We start from the raw sequence: 26,782 nt of genomic DNA on the forward strand, positions 1-26,782 counted from the left end.
TAAATAATTATGATTAAATCGTATATGTAATCATGTACAAGTTCATCATTTATTTAGTAAAATTTACATAAAAGAATGTGTAATTTTAATTATTAGGCATTGAGTAGTACAATAAAATTATTTTTTTTATATAAAAAATTGAAAGAGAGATGATCATATTCAAAGTCCAAAATTATAATTTAATAATACAGGTGTTATTTCTAAAATCAAATTATTTTTTAGTAGTATAGGCGAAAATGTTCTTAAACTCGAGTCTAATTCTATTTCTTCTAAGTTAAGAAATAATTTTATAAATATAAAAAGAAAGAGATTAAAAGGAAATATGTATTGATTTTATGTGTTATGGACTAGCATTTTGATTGTGACATGAGAACAGTGGTATATCAAATGAACCCATCAATATTGTATGTGAAAGCAAATTCATTTGATGCAATAGCTCAAATGTTGCTTTCATGTTGAGTTCATCTTATGTTTAAGTATTTGGTACAGTGACTAATGGAGAAATTATGCATATTCTATGGTTCGATTATATCCTAAAACGCATAATATGATATTGACTAAATCTTTTACGGTTGTTCATAAATTATATCTTTTTTTATATTTTTAAGGTTTATATGAAATAAATTGCCGGTGCATAATATTTATACATTATAACTTAATCGTTAAGTACTATCTCGTAAATGTGCAAAGATTTAATTCTATTTATTTATTAACATTAAGCAAAAACAAAAGATAAGAATGAAATCAAAGTGATTTATAAGTTGCAATCAAGTTCAACCACCAATCAAATCAATACAAAAAGTTTAAAATTGACAAAAAAAAAAAGAAGAAAATATGTGGGTTCTTCATGCATAGCTAAACATATATGGAAGTTCAATTACCTATTAAGATAGGCTGTCCCTTTGCTTATGTGTAAAGACTAAACATGTGACCATGATTAGAGAGAAACCCAAACATCAAACACACACAGTAAACAAAAATTCTTGCAAAAAGCTAAGATGATTATTACCCCCAATTGTACTTTGAACTTATTCTTCAGACAAGGGTACTTTAACTTGTTTTTTCTTTCATAGATTCTTTGAAACATGATAGGAACTTATTAACAAGAAACCCCCACATTGTATAAAGTAGGGTTTTCTTTTCTTTTTCCTTTTTTTTTTTTTTGTTGTGATTTTTGGACCCCATCCATGCATCCAAATCACTAAACTAATTTTGTTAACTCTTTGCCTAGTAACAATCATACCCTATTCCCAAAATTACAGAATAATTTTACTCTAATTAAGTATCATATAATGTATAATCGTATGTGAATAAGATGATTGACATGGGTGTTATCTCATAAAGTCCTATAACTTATAGTTTATACTAATTTTAATTCGAAAAAACAAAACATAAGTTATTATTAAGGATTTAATTAGTTTAATTTCCATCTTCTAATTCATAAATCAAAACTAGATGAATGTAATTCAAGGGAATGGACCTGCTTGGAGGGACCTGAGAAGAGAAAATGAGCAGGTAATTAGATTAGGCCCAAAGAGATAGAAACCAAAGCAAAAGCATGATCCTGAAAAGGAAGACCACCTTATCTTTTATGCCACTTCAAACTTTTTTTCTTTTTTCCATTGAAAGATGGGTAGGAAACCAGATATATTCTATAACCCATTTCTCTACTTTATATAATTTATATCCCCTTGGATTTTTTTGGATATTTTTTGTTTCCATACCAGAAAACAAGAATGATTTGTTTACTATTATGAGCTATTGGAATGTAGAAAAAAGGAGGAATATGAAACATAGGATTGCAAGAAATTAAGGATAGGCTATTCTTTGTTTCACAAAATACTCTTTTGCTAATCTTTGTGTTACAATTTTTGTTTTAAAAAAAATGTTGAAATATAAGAACCATTAGTCTCCTTGATTTTATGGTCAAAAATTCTCAAATTGCCATTAAAAATGACAACGGGTAAGATATTTGTTAATTTTGAAATATCCGAACTCGAACTCGATTAAAATTTAATTATTCATATTAATTCGAATCTGATTATAAATCAACACTTAACATTCGAACCCGATTATTAATGAAAATAAATTTATAATCAATTTTTGTATATATTATTAATGAAAATGAAATTAATAAATAGAATTAACTCATAAAATTTAAATTAAAGCTTAATATCATATTTAGAAAAATTAATAAATTTTAAAAAGTATTAAATTAATTATAAATAATTTATAATTAGAAAACATAATAAATAAAAATAAAATTTAATATTAAACATTATTATTTATAATTAAATTGAATAATAAATATTTTATAATTATTACCCGAATATGTGACTAATAATAATTTTACTATTTAAATTGTATAATATAAATTATCTATTCTTAATTCCATAGAGAAAGCTTTCACTTGTTAATGCAAAGCGCGCGCTTTGTAGCCACATCATCTTTTCCCTCCAAAGGGCTGCAACCAACGTTCAAGAATATTTAAACACAAGGTTCGGATCCGAACCTAAAGGTTTGTGGGCCCCAAAGCAGCATTGCCGGCATGTCTTGGTTAAGGGCATAAGGCTGCCGGCCCAATCCAAAGCCTCGAAACAAGTGGGCTCCATTGGCCCACATAAAAGAAAGCAAAGACATACTCAAATCATCAAAGCAAAAGTTTTGACAATCATTTTTTTTTTCTTTTTTGCAATAGAATTTTAAAGAGAGAAAAAAAAAAGACAAAAAAGGATATTTTTATTTGGAATAAGCTTTGGAAATTCAAAGATTCCAGACTTGGGCTATGTTTGCACATGAAAACAGTAGGGATTCTTTTAATTAATTTCCTAAAAGAAAAAAAAGCATCATTTTAGAAATAAAAAGGGGGAAGAAGTGATTAACATTGATAGGTAAAGAAAATGACCAGAGAAATAATTATTAAATTGATCGTTAACCGATGAAGTATATTTCGAATCATATTGAGATCGTAAAGTGTCGAATATTTGTCTATCGGAGTTTTATAGTATTAGGGATTTTTATTTTATTTTGTTATGATTTGGTTTTGGAATAGTTTGTTGTTTTTACTTGTAAATTTTCAAACTTTTCTTTCCTTTTTATAACCTAATAAAAATATCCTTCTTGAATCTATATTGATTTTTAAAGAGAGGTATATGCCTTAAAAAAGGAGCTTTCCCAATGCCCTTTTTCCTCTTTGTGGATAAATAAAAAGAAGAAAAAAAAGAAAATGAAATATGTAGATAACAATGACCAATCACAATCAAGAACCATGCTGATCAATCATGCCTTAGCAAATGTCATTTGTTTATAAGATTATCAATAATATATATTAACCAAATTCAAGCCCTTGATATCCCTTTCTTTTTCCTATGTCTCTTTTTGTTTTTTTTTTAAATAAAATAAATATTTTATTTTTAAAAAAAATTAAAGAAAAGAGAATTCGAACATTACTTTTAAAAAAATTATACATCAGTTAATAAGTCAAATGTTCAAATATAAATAAATATTTTAACTTTGATATATTTTATATTAAAATTTAAAATATTTTTAATTAATTCCCTAAATCATGGAACAAGCGAAGATAGCTATTTAATTTCTTATTTTTCCCGTAACAAAGTTGGTACATGAATCACATCTAGAGGCATGTCTGGCACCATTGTAACAGAAGTTCAAGAACACACGGCATCAACCCCATGCTTTCTGCCCAAGATTCTAGAGGCATCCTTTCCAAATTAAGCATATGTCTCTCCTGTCTCTAAAGCTGCTGTACTTTCTTTCTCTGAACTTTAATGGAAAATATGGATGTCTGAAATCTTGATGGGTTACAAGCCTTTTTGCATAACTGCAAATGACATAGCAACACCTATAACCCTACAATTATTTGATCCTTGGATTAGGACAAGTCTCCAACTAACATCATGTCATGTGCATATTCATGTTGTATTGGTCACCCTTTAGTTAGCTGTAGGATTTTGAAGAAAAAATAAAAATTGCCTTCATTTTTCCCATAGGATTAAAATTAAGAAGATCGAGCATTACTCAATAGGACCATTTCAAAGGCCGAGTATTATTTTCCATGGACGGTGAGCATTGTTTATTAGGATTCAATTTCAAAGTTTGAAATTGATATCAAATCGAGAATTTGATTATAATGTTTAAGATATCAAATATGTAATCGATCTTTTATTATATTTAAAATTCATAGAAGTTCTGGACATCGATTTCATACCATCAAGTGATCATGAATTCTCTTGCATGAAATGAGCTTCGAATGGTCAATATAGATATAGAATATCTAATTGAAAAAAATTTAGATGGATTTTGGAAAAGTTCAAAGGCCTTATTTTTAAGTGAAGTTAGGTGGTGGATGATGAGGACTTCTAAAAGGGACTCTTTTTCCACATGTGGCTTGCTACCAGTTACCAAAGACCTTTGCCAAATTAAGGCCTAATTGGGAACAAAGTCCTCTCTTTTGGCTCTTTGTTGGTCTCTTCAAAGTCTTTGTGAAAAGAAAACTCATCAACAAGAACCTAAAGTTCAGGGTTTGGTTGGGATAAGAAGAGAAGAAAGTCAATTGCACTAGGGTCCAATCTCATCCCTTTCCCATCTGATACATATGTATCGTGGTTTCTCAATGGAAAAACTTCAAGGTTTTATCTCAATCTAAAAAAGTGACTATATTCCAGGGAAGAAAAAGATTAAAAATAATCATTACACTCTATATGTTGGCTGTTTTATTGGTTATTACTGTCAATGCAATGATTGTTAGGTGTATCCAACTATTAAATATTATCGGTTATGAGATTTATTTTCACAATTTTATTATTTAAAAAAAAATCAAAATTACAAGGGTTGAAGAGATTTTCTTAGACTTACATAGATTAAAAATTGATGGGAGGAGGTAGATTATGCTTAAATCATGATGTTCAATTATCACCAATGTTTTCCAAGTCTCATCATCTTTGGTTCATCTTTTGTATACAGCCCATGTGTCTTAAGTAACCCAAAAACACTCCTTGACATAGACTGTTCATCAATTTTGCAGGAAAAAGGGAAAAAGATTATTCAATTGATAATTTATTTATTGAATTTTTTCCACATTAGAATCTAAAATGTACATGGATAAGCAAATTCATTCAGCAGTATGCAGGCAATGGCCGCAACATTTGTAAGCTGGTTTAATCAAGTCTTCCAAGTCAAAAGGGGAGAGCTCCAAGAAATCCTTTTTTTTCCTTCTGTCAAATCATTTTGTCCAACCCAACCTTTTAGCATTACACTGAACCTGTTTGAAGGAAACATAAAGTTAAGCAGACAATGTTGTTTCTTTTAGGGCAAAAGAGTTTATTTTATGAAGTTTGGTAATCACTGGGCATTGTCGACCACCCCTTCCTCTCCTCATTCTCATCAGTTCCCTCACATTATCATGAAAACTAGAATGGTCCCTAAACTTTGGGTATGAAGTTAGGCTGAGAGGGCTAGGAATATGGATGTCATTAACACTCCCAAGTCACTGAATTGGACAACTCAACTGTCCAGCCAACTAAAGATGCATGAATTTTATAATCTCGGTGCATTTGTATGAATCTAAGTGTATATTTTAAACTAGAAAACATGGAAAGAGAGTGAGAGAGAGAGAGTCCTGATGTATCAGAGGCTACCAGAATAAACTGGATATGGGGCAGGTTTCAGCTGGTTATTAGCTAGATTATTTTAGTTTTGAGGTAATCATATGCTACAAGCCTAAAACTCATCACTTGGGTTTAGTTCAGAAGCTTATTTTAATTGTAAGTTGGAGGACAGGTTGTCTGAATTCTTATAAATCAACTCCTCTTTGCAAAGAATCAGCTTTTACCTAAAACTATTGATTTCAGAAGTGGATAGAAAACTATGAAAACGAACCAATGAAAGGCTTACAAATACACTAACTTGTTTATTGTGCTTTGCACAGAGAGGAAAATGGTGGCTGAATTGTTGGAATTAATCATTGATCATCCTACTTTGGTGACTCTTCCTTGCACACTTTTGACTATATATTGCAGCCAAAGTTGCAGAAGGAGCTTCAGTCACACCCTCTTGAGAGACTTTTTAACAATACTAAAGAAGTTTGGTTGATTGTCCCTTGAGTAGCTTGTCCTACCCTTGTAACTTGTATGTGACTTCACGAAAAATTTTTTTTGAGAAACAATGCATTTGGGAAGAAAATTATGAGGTGACTGCTAGTTCGTAAATTTTAAATGGGTTAAATATTATATGAATTGATATAATAATATAATTAAAGTGAATTTGATTCATTTACGATACGAAAATATGTTATCTTAAATATATCGACACATTTAAGATATAAAATACATAATATTTAATCTAAATCTATTTAATTTCATATTTTTTATCATATTAACAAATATTGTCCAAAATTTTTTGGTCTAGTTTAAACTTTTAATATTTGTACACTAACTTGCACTTGGCAAGAAAATTTGAGGTGAGGAAAACACATCAATATTTCAGCAGAAACCTGCCTAATTCAACCATACCCCACGAATTTTAGAGGACTTTGTTACCATCACAATCCTGGGAAGGGCTGGATTTGAAGCTTGAACCAGACTTAAAAGGCATCATATAATCATCCCCAAGGCTCATAGGGAGGGCTTTTAACAATCTCAGCCCATTGGAAAATAGTAGTTTTCTGCTCTGTACTGGGTCTGGGTGCTGGTGCCCATGAAGAAACATCAGGGTGGACTGAGCCACATGGTCATGGACACTGGTAAGTGGTACTGGTACTGTTGTTAGCAAATTAATGGACAATATTCTAACTGAGGAAAGTGATGAGTGACTCACACAGCCATTGTCAGGCAGCATATTCTTTACCAAAGCCAACCTTTGAATAACATTTTTGTCATAGCATGGTAGCCGTTTCCAGCCCCCAAATCCTTCCATTTAGAATAATTGACATCAATTACCAGGCAATCTTTTGCAAATAGAGACAAATCCTTTTGGTGATTTTAAGCATTTGGGCAGATAAAATCTTAACATTTTTAGCAGAAAAAATGGGCCATTTTTCAGAATCTAGAAATATATTCACATGAAACAGGAAGGAGAATGATTGCTTTCCCAAGGTAAAGCCTTTTCTTGGTTGACAATGACAGATGCTTATTGGATTAAGAGACACATACAACTGTTACAAATCAAAAGGTGAAATGAAAAAGGATATTAATTAAATTAATTATTGATTTTTCCATTAAACAAACTGAATCTGAACTATTATTTTCAACAGAATTATGCAATTTTAAAAGTGTTAAAAATAAGATTTGTGAATTTTCAATTGCAAACTTTTTAAAACATATTTAAAAAAATAATTTTATGTATATTTAAAAAAAAATATACATTAAGTAGAATGATAGAATTGACTATGCAAAAAGAGCCCTATTTAGGAACTTATCTCATTCTTTTCTTGCAAAAGTCATCTACCCACTTTTTCTTTCTTGCTTTTACATTTTTTTATTATAAAAAATAAAAGCTTTTAGTTGTCAGTAATCCTAAGATTAAATAGTATTGGGTGAAAACTACTGAAAAAGGGACAAATAGAAAGAAAAAAAAAGAAGTTTGTGGATAAATTTATGAATATCAAATGATTAGAAATATCATTACCCCTCCCAAAAAAGGAAAAGTCTCCTACCACCAAGATACGTTATATATACAAGATAATCACAATGGTGGGACCCCATAAACAGCTTCACATGGTGTGGTTAAACAAATGAACATATATAAAAAAAAAATGGAAAATCTCTGTCACCACTAACACGTGTATTATCCACTAACCAATTCCTTGTCTAAATTCTTTCTTGCTTGGCCAACCAAATATGGAAAAATCTCTGTTCTATTCCTGCTTTTGTTTTTTTCACAAATATATATATATACACACATACACATATGTATCACTAATTTTATATTAATAAATAATATATATATATATATATTATTTTATTTTAAATAAAAGTATGAATTCGTAACAGCTTAACCAACATATCTAAAAAGGGGAAAATCTCTCTCACCGCTAACACATGTATTTCCCACTAAGTAACTCCTTGTCTCAATTCTTTGTTGCATGGCCAATCAAATATGGAAAACTCTATTATATTATTCTTTTTGTTTTTGCATATATATATATATATATCATGAATATCATAATAATAAAAAATAAAATATATTTTGAGCTTGTAAACTAGGATTTTTCTTCATTTAGTAAATATGTATTTTGATTTGAAAGTATATTATAAATTTTCTATCGTAATATATTAGTAGTAAATTTTAGGATAAAATACCATCAATACTCTAAGTTTTGATCATAATTCTATATGGGTTTATTAATTTTAAAAATAGATAATCTGTCTCAAAAAAATATCTTTCACTTGACACATAAGTTTAGCTATTTGTCAACCATTAATTTGATGACGTGATAATTTTTTTGGATAAATTTACCCTTAATTAAATTTAAAATTACTATTATATAATTTATAAATTTTTACTTTAATTTTTTTATTCAAAAAAATTTATCTATTGACGGTCATCTCTTGATCGGATCTAACCAAGAAATGCCAAATCCAACCAGATGACCGATGCTCTCATCTGGTGTTCCCTTAAAGAGCTTATCTGTAAAAGAGTTGAGTAATGCTCCCCAAAGAAGCATCGATCTAGTGTTCTCCAATGGAGCACTATTGGATCTAGCAGTTTCTACACCGATTGACTTGAAAAAAGAGAAAAGATATTTTAAACATTTTATAATTAAATATTAATACTATTTACACATTTAGAGTGAGATGTCTATTTTGAAAATTAATAGACCTATATGAAATTATAATTAAAACTTAGAGAAGTCAAAATATTTTACCCTAAATTTTATGTTAAAGCATTTATCTTGTTATTTTTCTTCTTTTCTTTTATCTTACTGTAAAAATTACTTGATAACAATAATTTTATAAAAGTAAATATAGTGTACTCCCTTTCTTTTTTTTTAGGTAAATCCCTTTCTTTTTTTTTTTTTGTTTACAATTAAACTACAATTAAACAATTTAAGCTCAATAAAAAAAATATATATATACCAAATTTATTAATTTTAACATACATATTAACTATTTCCTTGGGAGATCGAATTATTCCGTGGCAACATCACTTCTCGCGGTCACGTGCTAATTCCGCGGAGCACCAATTACAAACAATAAAGTGCGCATGCACCAAATCGAGCGGCGAGCGGTGCTGACACGTCCCACCGATCTACTTTTATAATCCAACGAACGCGACGTATTATTTACCGTACACGTGTCCCTCATCTATCGTCAGTCTACCGCATCCTAGCATTGCTTCGGTCAACGGTGTGGCCTTATCTATTTGCCGAGTAAAAGGGTATTCTGGTAATTACACACTGTGTTTCCATTCCATTGGTCGATTCGGAGCAAGCTCTGAAAGGTCAAATCCTTTTACTAAACTACTAAAGTATTATAATGCTTTTTATAGTAAAAACTAATATTATCCTTTTTCGTTTCTTATCTATTTTTGTATTTGTCCTAATTTTTTAGATTTAGATTAGACCCACAATTTGTGTTATTATGTCATAAATGACTTAATCAAATTATATTATATAAATTGACACAATAATATAATTAATTCAATCAATAAAATATGTCATTCGTAAATTAATATGTTTAAAAAAAAACACAATAATCTTAAACTATGATCTATGGGTTTAGGTGAAACCACATAGGATGCCCAAGCAATTAATGTTTAGTTAAATAATTCTTATAATTTTCGTTTGATATATAAAAGTCAAAAAGTATGAGAAATATTTTCCTTTTGTAACACCGAAACCGAAATTAATTTTGTATTTCTTTTATGTTTTTTATTTGATATATTTGAATTATATTAGACTTAGAAAATTTATGAGACTCTGAATTTTTTATGAGATTAATGCTATTCAATTGATTAAATAATAAGTAGCTTTTACTAAAGATATATTAATTAAAATAAAATTAATTCAATGGTAATTTTTTTAATATTTATTTGGATTTTTTTTCTTTAAGAATAATGATTACTTATTCTCATTTGACAATGACCTCAACATAGTTGAATTATTGCTATACATAAATGGAAACAAAGTTTTCCATTTTGAGAAATATTTCTGTACTTTGGTCAGCTAAAAAACTATTATATTTCAACAAAATTTTGAAATAAAGTAGCAATTAAAGCTCCTACGTAAGTGTTTTACATGGATTAACTAATTAAAAAGTAGTATAATTTACTTAGGCTTCGTTTGGGTACAACCACATAAGACGCCTAAAGCAACTCGATCCTTGTAATCCTTGCACCGCAGTTGAGGTGGCTGCCAAACATATCCTTAAAAAAGGATAAAAAAGGAGAAAAAAGAAAATAAATTGGCTTTACTGTATTGGGGTGACCATCGCATGTGCGTACGGCGCAAACGTACTGAATCTAAGCCCAAGTCAAAATTTACAGTTAAACTGCTCCACAGAGATAAAGGGTATTTCCGTACTTTTGTACGAAACTCAGCAAATGAGGTAGCGAAGTTGCGTAGGCCATAATTATTTTATCAACGTTCACATTTCCATTTAATTTTAATAACTAAAAATAATAATTAAGCACGTAAAAAACAAGAATTACTCTGTTAATATATATAAACAACAAAAGAAAACCCAACAGCCGAAACGATTTTCAGACATTGCAAAAAAAAAAAAAAGGAAACACTTTTTTGATCTTTGTTTTTTCAGCTCTGTCTTCCTCTTCCCAGGTAATAATTTTCTCTCTCTTTCTCTCTTGTTTCATTTTTATGGATATTTTTGGGTTTGATTTTAAAGACAGGGTGGGGGGAGGAGGAGGGAGGGGAATTTATATATTTAATGGATGGTTTTGATTTTTGGATGGATTTTCTTTGATTCTACGCTGGAGGAATCCTGATTTGAATGGTAACAAATCCTGTCCTTTTTAATTCTCTGAAGGGAAAAAATTTAAACTGTAAGAAAAAGTTAACGGGTAGTTTTTTTTTTTCCTTTTTTTGCGTGAAATTTGATAAATTTTGTTAATGGAAAGTTTAGTATGTTTGATTTTGTGATCTGGGTTTCCTTTGTTTTCTTATGTTTTGTATGGTAGTACAGATCGGTGATGGTAAATACAAGGTAGAAATGGTCGGTTTTTTTTTTTTAAAATTTTTGCCTTTAAAGGATTTGTATTTAATTTGCCTACCCCGTATGAGTAAAGCTTTAGGAAGAAAGAAAAGAGCTGTAGAATATTTTGAATTAATTTTGATTTGATAATGGTTTTTTTCTGCATCAGAGAGGATTTATATTTATTTGGTCAAATAAGGATTAATAGTTGGGTGTTTCTTTTTGTTTTCGGGTGCAAGGACAGATGGTAAGGGGAGGGAAGGTTGGTTGTAGAACCGATTATAAGAAAAAGGTTAGATCGAGATATGAGGGTTCGGATGATTCAGATGAAGATTATGTAGTTTCGGAGGAGGGAAATGAAGAATCTGAGGATGCTGCGGAGGATTATTGTTCTTCCTTAGATGAACGTGCATCGGAAGAGAGTTTTGGGAGTTTGGTCAATGAGGAGGATGAGGAGGAGGAAGAGAAAGAAGTGAGAAAGGCTGTTAGGTCAAAAGCTAAACCGATGTCGTCAGCAAAGGAGAGGAAGGTTGTGGATAGAAAATCACGAAAGCGGAAAAGTGTTTCAGATGAAGAAGAGGAAGATGAGGATTATGAGGAGGAGGAAGAGGACGAAGATGATGATGAGGAATTCACTCTGGATGACGAAGATTGTTTGGATGAGGAAGAGGAATTGACTATGAAAAAGAAGAAAAACAATATAAAAGTTAGTAAGCAAGGTTTGCGGAAAAGGGGTCCTTCCAAACATAGGAAAAAGAGGAAGAAGTCTGGAGTTTCTAAGAAGCCTTTGAGAAAAGCAGGAAGGAAGAAACGTGTGTTGAAAAGGAAAACGAGGGTTGAAGAAGATGAAGATGATGATGATTATTGTGATTTTACAGACAACGCACCAATTATGAGAAAAAAGAGCAGAACAAATGCAGGACGGAGAAAGAAGTCATATGTTGTACCATCAGATTCAGATTTTGTGTCGTCTGGATCATCTGATTATGAGTATACCATCTCAGAGGAAGAGAGAGAGCAAGTGAGAGAAGCCAGCGAATTGTGTGGAAGTTTAAAAACTAGTTTGAGGAGTTCATCATGCTCAAAGAGAATTCTGGAGTTTGAGGATTTAGGCCAGTGTAAGAAACCTCCAGGAAGAAAGGGAAAGGAGAAGATAGAGGAGACAAAGGCTGAAGTATTAAAGCAGGTTTGTGGCATTTGTCTGTCAGAGGAAGATAAGCGAAGATTGAGGGGCACACTGAACTGTTGCAGTCATTATTTTTGTTTCACCTGCATTATGGAGTGGTCAAAAGTGGAATCTCGTTGCCCATTGTGCAAGCAAAGGTTTGAAACAATCAGTAAGCCTGCAAGATCAACAGCTGGAGTTGATTTGAGAGATGTGGTGATCGAAGTGCCCAAGCGTGATCAGGTATCTTACATTTCTCCTCATTATTTTGTGTTAGAGTTTTCAACTTACTTGCTTTGTTTCATATTTCTGATTTTAAATGGGAATGTTTGTTGTATGCAGGTCTACCAACCATCTGAGGAAGAACTCAGAAGCTATCTTGATCCATATGAGAATGTGATCTGTTCAGAATGCCACCAAGGTGGGGATGATGGACTCATGTTATTGTGTGATCTTTGTGATTCATCAGCACACACCTATTGCGTTGGTCTCGGGCGGGAAGTACCTGAAGGTAATTGGTACTGTGACGGTTGCAGACCTGTTGCTCTTGGGTCCTCTAGTTCCCAAGTTCAAGACTCTTTGCCTGATCAAAGGACAATAAACAATTTATACAATAGATTGTCACCCATCGTAAATGTAGGAGAAAGTTTAGACCCCATTGTAGTGCCTTCACCTCGTACTCCATTACCTCCAGGTTTTGTGGGTCTTCCATCTCCTAGATTTCCTGTTGCAGATATTTCAGCTGTTTCTCCAGTATCTGGTGCTGGAGCTCCTACTCTGACGGGAAGGCGGTGGTTACATCGCCAGATTCAAAATCTACGTTCAATCAATAGGATGAATCTTATGGCTGGTAGAACTGATGGGATATCAACTACCAATATGGGCATTGATTTTGTAAACTCTCAAATCGATCAGGGTAGGGAAACAACAGTTCAACAAGCTAGGACACAAGAGATGGAAACTCTGCATCAAAGGGTCATTGAGGAGAGGTTACAGGATGACCCCTCTTCTTCACTACAAAGTAGGGACTTCTTTTCCTCAAGGTTGAGCCATTTGAGAAGGCAAGCAGTGCAGGATTCAACTACCACAACCTTCAATACATCTGTCAATTTAACGTTATGGCCTGAACTTGCGGGTATCAGTTCAAATGAGCAACTTCGCCAGTGCAGCAATGGATCGAACATTGTGCCTGATGGTTGTGGTTTGCCTTTTTCTGTTAGAGATGAGGATAATTTTTCGATGGCCAAGGAACAATTGCAAGCAATGGTTAGAAGCCATTTGAAAGCCTTGTCCAAAGATATTGATTTAGGTAAGTGAAGCCCTATCTTTAATCAACTTTATGCAGTAATTATTTTCACGTTTAGACTTTGTAGTCTGTAGTTTCCATGTTTCTAAACAGCACACCCTTTTTGTCAACTCTGTCTTTCAGTTTGGTTTTTTTAATCACATCATTGTTTGTGAATGATTTTTAGTAGGGATTAATTGAGTTCTGTCTTTTGTGTTATTGGAAAATTATCAAACTGTTTTGTCTATATATGCAGACAATGGTACTTTCAAGGACATAGCAACAAGTTCCATGCACACCTTATTAGCTGCTTGTGGGCTTGAACATAGGAGGAGCGAGGCTCACATTGTGCCTCCATTAAATTGTACACACATTGAAAGAGTGGCAGCTGGGCAGATGAGCTTAATGAAAGGTTGTTGCTTAACTTGTTTCGATTCTTTTGTAAAAGATGTAGTGAAGAGGATCATGGATACAAGATCCCGGCAGTGGTTAAGTTTAGGTCTTTAGATCTTCGATGTAGTGAATGTATCCTTTCTGCATCCTTTTCTTTTTTTTTGGTTAGGAGTTAGTAACAAATTTTTTTGAAAATCATTTTTTAAGTTGATTTATACAGACAATCCACTGACATTGAGCGCAAAAGTGCTCTATTCTCATTTGATCACCATAATAGATTGTTTAGACTGGCCAAAGTCAGAATTTTCTAGTACTGATTGTATTTCTTGCTTAAGTTCTTCTTCCTTCCCACATCCCGTTGTTCTTTCCTTTCTTTCCCCATCCTTGTCGCTTCCTCTGATGAAAAAAAGGTGAATGTCTTGTCCTTTTGATTTTGCATATAGTTTGTGCTCCAAATTAAGGCAGTGATGCTACAGCTTCAATAAGTGCATAAAGACTTCTGTCCAAAGGCACAGGAAGAGTACAACTTTGATGGAAACTCATGCCACTCTTTATGCCTTTGATATATTAAAATTATTGTGGGCAAACAGTAAAGTTTGTATTTGATATACCATCAGAATTCGTGTCAGTGTCACTCTATTGGGGAACAGCAAAAAGGGAAAATGGGTAAGAATCTATAGCATAGTAATGACAAAAACATGTTTCTCCACCAATCTGGTTGCTGCAAGGTAAAAGATCCGCTTTTCTGTTGCTTTACTTATGTTTTGTCATTGGTTTGTTAGAAATTGGGTTTCCCGTTGGAAAAGGGCAAACACAACAGTTGTTTCAGTTGGAACTTAGGCTTTAGATTGTGTGAAAAGTGATTGTCGGAGCGCGCTTTATTGTTAATCAGACAGTTCTCTTAATGTTCTGTTACTTATGCAGCTTTTCTCATTTTTGAAATATTTTCGCTGCAGTACATCTTCTATATGCTTTTAAATCAACAAGAATTCCCTGATGATCAAGCTGCAACAGCTCTCAACACTCTCATTAATATTTAAGGCCAAGATCAATAATTCCTCGATGCAAAACTTAAACAAACTCAGCTCTTTATGCGGGAAAGTTCTGCCCCTTTATGTCTCACAATGTTGCAAAATCAAAGTAAGAAGGGGTAGTATCTATCGCACAGGGTAATGACAAAGAACATGTTTTGTTTGGTGTGGGTATTAGAAATTGAAGTTCTCCAATGAAATGGGTAACAGACGGTTGTTCCTGTTAGAAGCTCCCTTGCTTGAAAGCTCCACTCTTGCTAATTAACCAAAATTTATTTTATCTTTCTGATACTTTAAATTAACTTAACGAGCAGGCTGAAAGAGCTCATAACAAAGAGAATCATGCCCATTCATGTTAGAGGTCACTTTCATCAACGTTTTGTTCTCAATCAAGAAGAATGAAAATTGAAAGAAACATGCAACCTCCTGTGGATGACACAAGTATACGAGTTCAGTCCTTTTCCTATGTTGTTGGAGGTATAAGAACTTGAAAACAACACCATTCTTGGAAATAAATTATTTTTCTTCTATTTAATATTATCATGACCCGAAATTAAAAGATGAAATATAATCTGATCAGGCCTAGCAACTAAAAGTCCACATGAAACATAGATTACACTCATTCCTACACCTTATTCAACATTTTGCTTAATACATCAACGTATTCACTACAAACGGCATAACAAACCATAGATTGCAGGGGCTCTTTGCCGTGAACCCAATGTCCATGAGGGATTGGGGTTCACAATTGCAGCAACCAATTGTAAGGACAGAATGCACCTCATAAAACGTCGTCAAGAATTGTGGAAAACAGCAGCCCTTGAACAAAGTCACATCTTTTCGCCTTCTCTTCCTGATCCTTGACAGAAAGGGGAGATGACTGGACATGTCTGCTATCAAAACCAAATATCAGAATAACAAACCTGAAGAAACGCCTAAAAATCACAGTATATGGTTCAAAGATACTGCAGCAGAACTGTAGAATGGCATGAAATGCCATGTAGAAGTTCATTGCCAAAAGAAAAGTTCAATACCAATCATCATCAGTTTCTTTTGAATAAGGTTGCAGAACTGAATGCCCAGTGATAACTATCTAAATATATAACAAAAAACTGAGACACCCCACAAAGCACCTCATTCCCTTAACCAAAGATCATGCACAGACATGTTGTCCATCACTACAGGTATAGGGCTCAAGTCATTAGTCTGGACCAGCAGCATAGACATCACTGTGCTTAGTTTTGCTTAAGCAAAATATGAGTTTTGGGGATGAATCCCAAAAAACATGACATGGTCCTGAACATCCTGTTTTGGTTCTTGAATGGCATAATGAATTGAGGATTTGCATTTTTATATGATGTCATATAAAATAGTCATTGCATGTTAATTAGCATAGACATATATTTAACTAGTCCCAACTTCTCAAAGAAAGGCTTGAAAGATGACTTCTCATTGAGAAACAGAAAGGAAAAACAGAATCACATTTGAATGCCCTTTTCACTTAGCCTGAACTTTTTGAAATGTCCATAGCAAACAAGAAGGCTATGACAAAATATATTAAATTATCTAAGGTTTCAAGTGAATAACCAGATAAAAGATCATGTTCATCAAAATAACTGCCACAAGCAACCCGGGGACACAGAGGAATAATCAGATTTTAAACACACAATAACTTGCCTTTCTGACTTATTAGTGTCTGAACTTTTCTTAGTTGTGCTTGTTTCGCTAGATAAGTGAGGCTGAACACTAACAAAATCATCAACCATGGGCAAAATAAATGATGACAACAACGGATCAGGTGCTGAATTCGATGACGACACTATACAAGAGGAACCCCCAAAGAGGGACTGTAGATTTCCTTCTCGCAGCTCTTTCCTCAGAAGAGAAAGTGTTGAATGAGAACCACCTTTACGTGATTTCCTTCTGTGCTGCATGTAACCATTCGTTAAGGAAATGAAGATATGTAAGCCAAGTCTTTAGAATGATGAAACTGTCATACAAGGAAGCCCCACAAAGAAAGCTAGCAATGCTACTACTACACTAGAGAAGGAAAGGGGTACAGGGAGTCATCTTGCATACTGACTTATATGTTTTTAAATTGGTCCAGGAATCAAGAGAAGTGCCGGAGATTATAAACTTGGCAGGGAGAAAGAAAACCAACAATCAAATTCTACATATTTAGCAGATTATAATAATGATTTTCAAGGTAAATGGCACATGACAAGCAAGGCCTTATTCTATACAGTTTAAAGAAGATATCCAAAGACAGTTCATCACAAATTATAACTCAATAGACAAGGATATCTTGAATATATTTCCATGTTGTAAGGTTATATGTGCTACCATATCAACTCCCACCCTCATTGCACAGACCGGACATACCTGCAAATAAAAGGACCATCACAAGCAGAGTTTAAATTCAAAAAACTCCTTTCCTCATTAGAATTAAAGGGTCTCACAAATCATGTGGCAAAACAATCTATAAACAAAAACTATAGAACTCCTTTTCTCCACATTTACATACAACAGATCAACCTACAATTTATCAAGTCAGACTAGTATGAATACCAAACATGTAAGCAAAATCAGCACTAGAGCTAATGGTTCCAGTTAGCTTGAACTAGAGCTCATAGTCCAAAATTAGTTCATCCAAACTTATAATCTCATAACAAACATCAATATTTCATCTATCATAAGATTTTATTTAACTAAAACAACAGCTAAATACTAACTTTGGAAGTAAAAGCTTAAACATTTTCAATTCCTTTTAACCGACTGATCAGAATTCAAAGCTTAACTCAGTTAACTAAGCTATGCTACTTCAAACAATTCTTGATTACTATTACTAATCAAACAAAGAGAACAATCCAAAATACCCATCTTGCTTTCAACACATAAAAAGGAAAAAAAAGGCAACAGAGAAATAAATGAAAAAAGAGCAATACCCCATTTTTAGCCTCTACAGGATGCTCATCATCAATATGACAGCACAAGCCGACGATATCAAAATACTCTGAACAAAAAGGGCATGGAAATTCCTCTCTTATATCACCTTCTCCATCTATTTCTTCAAACCCCATGAACATATCTGCATTTTCGACCCATTTCCAAACATTAAATCAAATTTTATATAAAAAAAATCTTCCCAAAAATCTAATCTTTTTTTAATCAACAAAGTCAAGTTACTTGCTTTCCCTTCATTCTCCACCACACAAACAACCCCCAAAGCTAAAAAGGTTAAAAATGATGGGATTTTAAAGCTTACCAGATCGTGATTGAAGAGCTGATTGATATCTCTTAGAAGCTGAAGAAAGACGAGCACTCCATGAATCAGCATCCATTTCTAAATCACCCTGTTTTAATCAATTTTCAACCCAAAAAATTAATAATTTTTAGGGGTCAAAACTCGAATCCTTTTGAGCTCTGATCTTGGATTTGTGAAGTAAATTAATTTTTTAAAAAAACCCAAGAAATTACAAAAGGAAAGAGGATGCTAGCTAGGTCTTTGGGGTTTGATGAGAGAGTGAGAAGAAAGAGAGAGAAGAGAGCTGGTTCTCTTTCTTTTTTTTTTTTCGTTCCTCTTTGGAGGTGAAATTTCGAGGAAAAAGGAAATTTTTTTTATCAAGTCTCAACCTTTTATATTATTCTTAATTTCTTTATCCTTTATTTTTGTCCAATAATTTACATTTTTTATTATATATTCTTCTTTCTTTATTTATATTTTTTTAATTAATTTATTTTTTTACTAAAAATTGTTGAACGTCTATTTTATAATTTTTTTTAAAAAAATTATTAAATAAAAATAAAGAAAAGAAAGATGGAAAAGGTGGGATAAATTTTTTTTATTGGGATGTAAGATAAAATTGGAAAAATGATAAGATTGTATATATTACTTTAATGATGATGTGACCTCTTATTATATATAATTGGATTTCACCCGCCGACTTTAGGGAAATATTTTCAAAAAGAACGTTGATTGAAGGGATAATGTTGAAATAATTTCTAAGATTTCTATCATTTTGTAAATATGTATATATCATATGGGATGATGTTGAAATAATTTGTAATATTTATATTATTTTGTAAATATGTTTATATTATGTAATATATAATTAATTATGTTAAAAAAATTATTTTTTAATAAAAAATAATGTATCAACCAATGAGACTATTAGAATAAAATTATGTTACAAATAGTTAATAGTTAATTACTAACATTAATACAGGATAAATTTTGCATAAAAATTTAGATAAAGTTCTTTATTTATAAGAAATGTTTTCTTATTTCCTTAATTTTTTTAATAGATAAGTTTTATTTATATTTATCGTGATTTTAATTTTTTTTACATGATATCTGGTGATATTTTAAGAGATAAAATTAATAGTCTAATTTTTTATAAAATATAATTATTCATAATATATTAATTCAAAAAAGGAAAACATAAAATGATATATATAAAAAATTGAAATAATGAGAATTGTGAGTGGAGGTTTTTTATTATAAAAAATGAAAAAAAATTTGACCCGTAATGTGGACCCGGATCCAGATCCTTATTAACTGAACCCAACATAATTGAAGATTTAAAAAACGATTAAAACATTATTCACAGTTCTAATTAAAAAACGGAGAGGCGTAATAAAATTCAAAAAAATTGCTCACGCGCACCGTATCATTGCCCTTTTTATACTTGTTTTCGTTATTCCTTTATTTTTTGAGCTTTCCCTTCAAAAACGATTCCTCAGCGTCACCGGCACGTGTCTCGGTCGTTCGTTTCTGTTCAACTGCCCCTTTGCCCGCCAATCACGACCTCCGGTCACGTGCCGATCCTCATTCTTGCTTCTTTTGTTTTTCAAGCTCCGCCATGAGAGAACCTCAATTTTTAGATCTCTAAGTTCTCAATCTGAATCTGCAATTTAGATTTAGATTTTGAATTTATAATTTTAGGTCATTTAATACTTTCCGTTTTGGAGCTATGGCGACGAGGAACCGGACGCTGATATTCAGGAAATACAGGGATGCGTTGAAGAGCGTTAGAGTCCCGGCGAGCTCGTCGTCGGCATCGGCATCTTCAGCGGTGGCGGGGACGAGCTCCGGGGGAGGACCGGTGATTGAGATGGTTAGTGCTTCGTTGCTCCATCCGAATCGGTCTTATGCTCCTCTAAGTACCGAGGATCCTGGGAATTCAAGGTAATATTACATTTCAAACTTTATTATTAATCATATTTATTGTTCCTATTAATTTGTTAATAAAAGATCAAGAATTCAAGATCGAGACAAAACTTACTTTTCTCTTGTAATTATGTGTAAATTTATTCAGATGTACTAATTAGTTAGCTTAATTAAGGTGAGTTTGTCTCCTTCTCTAATATTTTATTCTAAAATTGCTCTAAAGAGTTTAAGCTAAGGAAAAGTTTAATAAAGTGTTTAACTTTTATCCAAAATGATTATTTTTTCCGAGGAATTGGCATCGTACAAATGAATGTGATTGAATTTGTTTGTTGATCAGTGAATAATTCTCGAGAATTATTTAATTGTAAGATATTTAAATTATTTCAAAAGAGCTACGGAAATTATTGGGAGGTTTATGCAGTACAGTGCAAGATCAAGGCTTTGCAATGATGGATTGTAGATATAGATTAGAATTGGGTTATCTTCTGAAGTTTAATTCCTCTTTCGATTAGTTATGTGTTCATCTATTACTTTGTGTGAATGGTCATAAATTCTGTAGTAGGAAAATAAGGAATTGTCTGCCTGTTGCAGTAAGGGAGCAGTTACGGTGGGTCTACCGCCAGCTTGGGTAGATGTGTCTGAACAAATAGCAGCAAATGTGCAACGTGCTCGGACAAAAATGGCTGAGTTAGCCAAGGCTCATGCAAAGGCTTTGATGCCTTCATTTGGTGATGGTAAAGAAGATCAACGAAATATTGAGGCTCTTACGCATGAGATAACTAATCTGTTGAAGAAATCAGAGAAGAGATTACAGCAACTCTCCGCGGCTGGACGTTCTGAGGATTCAAATGTCAGGAAAAATGTTCAGGTAATGCTTAGTGGCCTCAAATTTACTTGTGTAGCTCTATTTTCAGGTTAGTAAATCTAAATCATTTAGGCCAGATGGTTGCCTGTCACTTATTCATTTGTATGTTGATTTTAGCATGTTGCTTAGTGATTAGTTTATTGGCCTAATTTTACAAGTAGCAGACTTTAGTTTCCAACTCTTGAGATGATGTGTTTTGGAGAGATTGAGACAAGCAAGAAACATTGTCAGGTGCTCCCTCTCTCTTCAACCATTTGTTGTTGAGGCTAAAAGACTTTTCCTCATGGACTTCATCTATTCTTGGCATGTTTGCTTCCTTTCCTTCTTCCCTTCCTTTGTGATGGAGACATAAAAAGGTCATCTTTGATTTTCAAGCCCATACACCTGTGTCATTGCAAAGGGGAAGATAATAATGTCACGTCTGGTGCTTTTCTTCCCCATTCCCTCTGATGTTGTTTGCATTTCTTTCTTTTCATGTTTTTCCGCTTTTTGGCAGCGTTCACTTGCCACTGACCTACAGAACCTTTCAATGGAGCTTCGGAAAAAACAGTCAACTTACTTGAAGCGCCTCAGGCAGCAAAAAGAGGTATAGAAAGAAAACTTCCTTCTTGAGAATAAGACATAGGATTATATATGGTTGCAGTTTCACATGCTAAATGGTCAAAAAAAATTTCAATTTAAAACTTATTCCTCCATTCACTTCTGTGTTTTTGCACTCTTATAATGCATTTTTGTACATGTTTTTGTTGTAACTAAATTATTGGTTTCTGATACAGGAGGGTCAGGATGGAGTTGATATAGAGATGAATCTAAATGGAAATAGATCTAAAGCAGAAGATGATGACTTGGATGATATGGTATGCTGGTTTCTTTGAACCCTCTCCTGTTTAATGTTTCCATTATATCTGGTCAATTGGAACACATTTTAGTAAACATGAGTTTTGGGGTGCTGAATTCCCAATAGCATTTTAGGATCTTGAAGCTCAATTGTGTTGGACATCAAGCTCCAAAAGCTCAATTGTGTTGGACATCAAGCTCCAAAATGTGCCTAATTCAACTTCCTTATCTGTTCTTTGTATAATGATATTAGGCTTTGATGGTTTAGGGTCTTTTATCTAGATTCCAGTTGGGTGTCAGATACTAATGTTTCACAAGTATGTCAATTAGGTATTTAATGAGCACCAGATGGCAAAGCTAAAACGTAGTGAGGCATTCACAGTTGAGAGGGAAAGGGAGATCCAACAGGCAAGTATATTACTCTTAGTATTTTTCTTATCTGATGCTGCTGTCATGGCTATGCCAAACTAATTATTTATATATATTAACACGCATTTTGTAGGTTGTGGAGTCAGTAAATGAGCTTGCGCAGATTATGAAGGATCTGTCAGTTCTTGTGATTGATCAGGTAAAAACCCATCTACCCTTGGTAATTAGTTACAAACTTTTCCAGATTCATTGAATGCAGTTCTCTCTCCAAACAGGGCACCATTGTTGATCGGATAGACTACAACATTCAAAATGTTGCAACTACGGTCGAAGAAGGCCTCAAACAGCTACAGAAGGTCTTTCTTCTTTGTCCATTATTGATCTACTTTTAGATGTTTTCTTCGACTTTCGCTTACTCTCATATGTATGGAGCTTGCAGGCGGAGAGAACACAGAAACAAGGAGGGATGGTGATGTGTGCTACAGTGCTTGTTATTATGTGCTTTGTCATGTTGGCCCTCCTAATCCTCAAGGAGATACTCTTTTGATCTGCAAGATGGTTTTTGCCTGACCATTTTCCATTTTGACCACGGTGTGAGACCATTATTTGACACGTTGAGGGTCAACAATTTCCTTGCCAAGTAGAAGAATGTGGGAATTTTGAATTTCCCCACATACACATACCACTTTAAATGATCATATTTACTTATCTTCTTTTCACTTTTCTGTCTTTTGAAAAATGCTGGGAAAAAAAAAACAAAAGGAGGGGAAGAGAGGGAAAGGCAGTTGTTTGACCAGGGTTTCGAGTACTGGATAGGGAAAGGATGCCCCAAAATCTGTATAGAGAGGTTACAATGTATTCTTTTCCTTCAGCAAGGAGATGTATTGATTCTTTTAGACTCTTTGGGGAGTTTTTGAGCTGGTTCCCATATGAGGAGATGACGCTTTGCGTATTTACTTGTAACGATTCTTTTGATTTTGAAAAAATGACATAAATCCAGTTTGTTATGATATAGCATGAGACTCTTAACATTCTGCAGAAGTTTCCCCTTGAATTTGTAATGGTAAAAGGCTGCGATAGAAGCTGAGAGCAAGAGGTATCTCTGTGGTGTTTCATGAAGATTTTTGGAAACCAAGGAAAATTGCTTTCGTAGCTCAGTTGGTTAGAGCACCCGTTTAGTAAGCGGGAGGTCTTGAGTTCGACTCTCAACGAAAGCAATTTTCCATTTCCTTCTTACAACATCCTTTTACAGGTTTACCCCTATGGTTGGAATCCTCCTTCCTCCTCTTATTTCAGAATCTATCAACCCTTCTCACTTGTTTTTGATTATCATGGAGATAATTTTCCATTTCCTTCTTACAACATCCTTTTACAGGTTTACCCCTATGGTTGGAATCCTCCTTCCTCTTCTTATTTCGAATCTATCAACCCTTCTCACTTGTTTTTGATTATCATGGAGATTTGAATGGAAAAAGGTTGTCAATTCTGTAGAAAGCTGTGCATTGACAATTGAGACAGTGCTCTCTTACAGCACTGTACAATGACTTTTCCTTGTCAACAATACAAATCAAACCTTTCTATGGTGCTAGCTGTTACAGAGAATAGAAACTAATATCCTCACACCACTGAAATATATGAGCATAGAATGATTGCTAAGTTCCAGAAAACAAAAGATGTTTTCATTCTTCTGGGAAAGTTATCGATTCATGGAGACATATAGTGATTGAATGGAAAAATGCAGCTTAGCATTTTATTGGTAAGAATGGGTTAAGAATTACAGTAAATAATTAAATACAGGATATAAAAGAACAACTTGAAACTAGCCTGAATTCTTTTTCCTTTTATTGTTGATATATTCTAAGACTGTGGAAGATCTTGTCACGAGGTTTGAAGGTGAGAGTTTCAAGTCGAACGTCAACATCTGTAGAACCAGTGATAAGGTCCTTACATCAGACATGGCTCTGTGAGCTGAACCAACTAACGGAATTTTGTAGTGCTCACGAAGTGCTTGTAGGGATGTTCCTGATGGGAGGTTGGATCCTGTGGATGAATCGAATGTCAAACCTTTGTACAACTAAACTATGTCGATAAGAGGGTGAGGGGGACAGAGAGAGCTCTACCTCCAGACTTCATCAATTCACGTGCGAGAGAAAGGGTGTCCATAAACAACCAATTTGAAGGAATCTCATAAGAGCAACGGCTAAATTCATTGATCAGAAAGGGTAAATCGAAAGCAAAACTATTGTGAGCAGCCCACAACACATAACCCCCAGGCTTCTGACGGCTCTTAACAAACTGCAGCAAGATTGGTATTAGTTCCTCCATCCTACACAAGGTCCATACAGTAATCTATAAGCACAACATATCCAGGTAATGCTGTTTTGTCATCCAAAAAAGAAGAACTTAAGAATAAATCTAATAATTTAACATTAAAAGAAAGAAGTAGCTGGCCAGTGACATTTTCCAGCAATAAATGGGGGAAAATTTTCAAATTTAACAACTGACACCACCTATTAAACTGAATTTCTTGTTTTGATTTTGTAATGGAGGAAGAAACTGAAGAAAATAATGGAAATATTGTACCTTGGGACATCAGGTCTGCAGACCATGTTGGTTGTAATGCCATGCACATGAGAATTAGGAACAAAGCGTCCAGGATTAACCAATGTCTGGAATGTACTGTTTTCGCCTCCTGACAGATCTTGAAGAGCTATCTCAATTATTCGGTCTTCTTTTCTGCTAAGACCTGAAGTCTCGGTATCGTAAATGATAAATGTCACAAGGCTGGCTAAGTCTTTGTTCTCTGCAATCATCTGTTGAATACCACTGTACTGAAGCTGTTGACTTTCACTTACTTCTGTTTTGTTTAAATTCAATGTAGAGCTGCTTGTTGAAACTTTTTCATCTAAAATTTCATGCACAAGGTTACTAGGTTTAGTGTTCCGGTTAGTCTTGTTTCTTCCGTCTATTTTTGTTGTCACAGGCCTTCTAATCCATCTCCGACTGTAACCTCCTTCAAGCCCATAGGTTTTCGAAGCAAGCAGCTTGAAGCTTGAACTGTTTACACGACGTCCACTTAAACTGTGGAAGCTTTCCCAACAAAAATTAGCTAAGCCATGGATTCCACCTCTGGGGGCTTGCAACATTGAAAGGCAAATGGCAACAGATCTCATCTGAATTTGAACTATAACAGGGCAAGGTTCCAACTATTAATCTATCCCACATCAGACAAACAATTGGCTTCAGCCTAAAAATCAAGAACGAACAAATTAGTTTACATAAAAAAATGAGAAATCAAACCTCAAAGAAAACCACAAAGAGATTTCATTTCATGAATGTGGCACATTCTTCCTTAGAGAAGAGAATAAAACCTACTGCCTACACTGGGGATTACTTTCCATGTTTTTTTCCCATTCCTGCACATGGTAACGCCTAGAACATGAACTGCAAATTAAAAATCCTACTACTCACACGAAGAGCCAAAATATGAAACACCAAGGAGCAGTATGACCCTGACACAGATCAGATAAACTAAAACCCACAGAAACTAGAATAAAGGAGATGAAGAAAAACTCAAGCAAGTCTGAATCAGAGAAGTTTACAGATCTCACATCACAGAAAACTATTGAGAAAGCCATCAAGGAGTGAACTTTAATCCTAATATTGTACCAAACTAATCACTATAAACTTACAAGTTGCATCTTTTAAGTCAACTTTTACACCAAAAACTGATCCAAAATGATGGAAAAATCAATGGCAGTTGGTTTATTTGACATCAATATCACAATTAATAGCAAACTTGATAACTTGTTCAACAAAATAAAGACTACTTAATTAATCATATAACTCAATCTAATAGAATCAGCATTTCTTTCTAGCACATAATGAAATTTCAATGCTAGCTTAGATGAACTGAAACAAAAAATCAAGCTCATTGAATCCACATTCAATCTAACGGTTCTTAAAAAAAAGAAAGAAACTTTAATGAATTAGCAAAAGACCCAATTTAATGCTCCATTTTGTTTCAAATACAATGAAAGAAACCCAATACCAGACGTAAAATTTGAATTCAAAATATAAAGAATTTTCTCCTTTCTATCCACTCAAAACAAGTTTGAACAAAACCAACTTTTTTTTTTTATTGCCTACTTCGATTCTGCTTTTCTTTTACAATCTCTTTCCACTTTCAAATCCTAATATGAACATAAAAACATAACCATTCCAAAAACTTTCTCCAATTTTCTTTCAATTTCCCAGAAACCAAACACAGAGGGGAGAGAAAGAGAGACGTGCCTTGTGTTAGCAGTGATTCCAAACGTGCAGAAAACCGCATTTACGTGTTTGTGAAAAGGTTCCAAAGCAAGTATGTGTATTTATAAAGAGAGAGAGAGAGAGTTTCAGTTTCTTTTTTGAGAGAGAAAGCAAAGGAAAGAGATTGAAGCATGTGGAACGGTAGAGTGGGCTTTCAGTTAACCACCACCCCACCAGACTCGGATTCA

At 33.4% G+C, this 26,782-nt stretch overlaps 4 protein-coding genes and 1 non-coding gene across 6 annotated transcripts; 3 read left to right on the forward strand and 2 right to left on the reverse strand.

Moving 5' to 3' along the window:
• The first annotated feature begins 10,636 nt into the window (after nt 1-10,636).
• On the forward strand, nt 10,637-14,321 carry LOC18600538 (RING/U-box protein). The gene is made up of 4 exons (XM_007031025.3): nt 10,637-10,795; nt 11,413-12,576; nt 12,676-13,642; nt 13,875-14,321. The coding sequence occupies exons 2-4, from the start codon at nt 11,413-11,415 to the stop codon at nt 14,123-14,125; spliced, it is 2,382 nt and encodes a 793-aa protein (XP_007031087.3). The 5' UTR covers nt 10,637-10,795; the 3' UTR covers nt 14,126-14,321.
• A 1,223-nt stretch (nt 14,322-15,544) lies between these two features.
• LOC18600539 (protein DEHYDRATION-INDUCED 19 homolog 3) lies at nt 15,545-18,659 on the reverse strand. 2 transcript variants are annotated; one of them, XM_088806198.1, is made up of 5 exons: nt 18,308-18,658; nt 17,988-18,130; nt 17,345-17,424; nt 16,720-16,974; nt 15,545-15,932 (listed from the first exon to the last, which is right to left on the reverse strand). In XM_088806198.1, the coding sequence occupies exons 1-5, from the start codon at nt 18,381-18,383 to the stop codon at nt 15,824-15,826; spliced, it is 663 nt and encodes a 220-aa protein (XP_088662324.1). In that variant the 5' UTR covers nt 18,384-18,658; the 3' UTR covers nt 15,545-15,823. The 2 variants fall into 2 exon arrangements, with proteins under 2 accessions (XP_088662324.1, XP_088662325.1); XM_088806199.1 differs by lacking the exon at nt 17,345-17,424 and having other exon boundaries at nt 16,720-16,970; nt 18,308-18,659.
• Nucleotides 18,660-19,693: 1,034 nt separating this feature from the next.
• Nucleotides 19,694-23,295, forward strand: LOC18600540 (syntaxin-43). Its single transcript, XM_007031029.3, has 8 exons — nt 19,694-20,230; nt 20,804-21,080; nt 21,574-21,663; nt 21,854-21,934; nt 22,245-22,322; nt 22,417-22,482; nt 22,559-22,639; nt 22,723-23,295. Exons 1-8 carry the CDS (start codon nt 20,016-20,018, stop codon nt 22,828-22,830), a joined length of 996 nt encoding a protein of 331 aa, XP_007031091.3. The 5' UTR covers nt 19,694-20,015; the 3' UTR covers nt 22,831-23,295.
• A 131-nt stretch (nt 23,296-23,426) lies between these two features.
• Nucleotides 23,427-23,500, forward strand: TRNAT-AGU (transfer RNA threonine (anticodon AGU)). The gene has a single exon. It is a non-coding gene; the product is annotated as a tRNA-Thr (tRNA).
• Nucleotides 23,501-24,006: 506 nt separating this feature from the next.
• Nucleotides 24,007-26,733, reverse strand: DPD1 (Polynucleotidyl transferase, ribonuclease H-like superfamily protein). The gene is made up of 4 exons (XM_018120681.2): nt 26,577-26,733; nt 24,867-25,530; nt 24,404-24,609; nt 24,007-24,323 (listed from the first exon to the last, which is right to left on the reverse strand). Exons 2-4 carry the CDS (start codon nt 25,454-25,456, stop codon nt 24,103-24,105), a joined length of 1,017 nt encoding a protein of 338 aa, XP_017976170.2. The 5' UTR covers nt 25,457-25,530; nt 26,577-26,733; the 3' UTR covers nt 24,007-24,102.
• Between the last annotated feature and the right edge of the window lie 49 nt (nt 26,734-26,782).

This window comes from Theobroma cacao, chromosome 5 (genome assembly GCF_053813885.1).
Source record: "Theobroma cacao isolate CCN51 chromosome 5, ASM5381388v1, whole genome shotgun sequence".
Classification (NCBI taxonomy): Eukaryota; Viridiplantae; Streptophyta; class Magnoliopsida; order Malvales; family Malvaceae; genus Theobroma; species Theobroma cacao.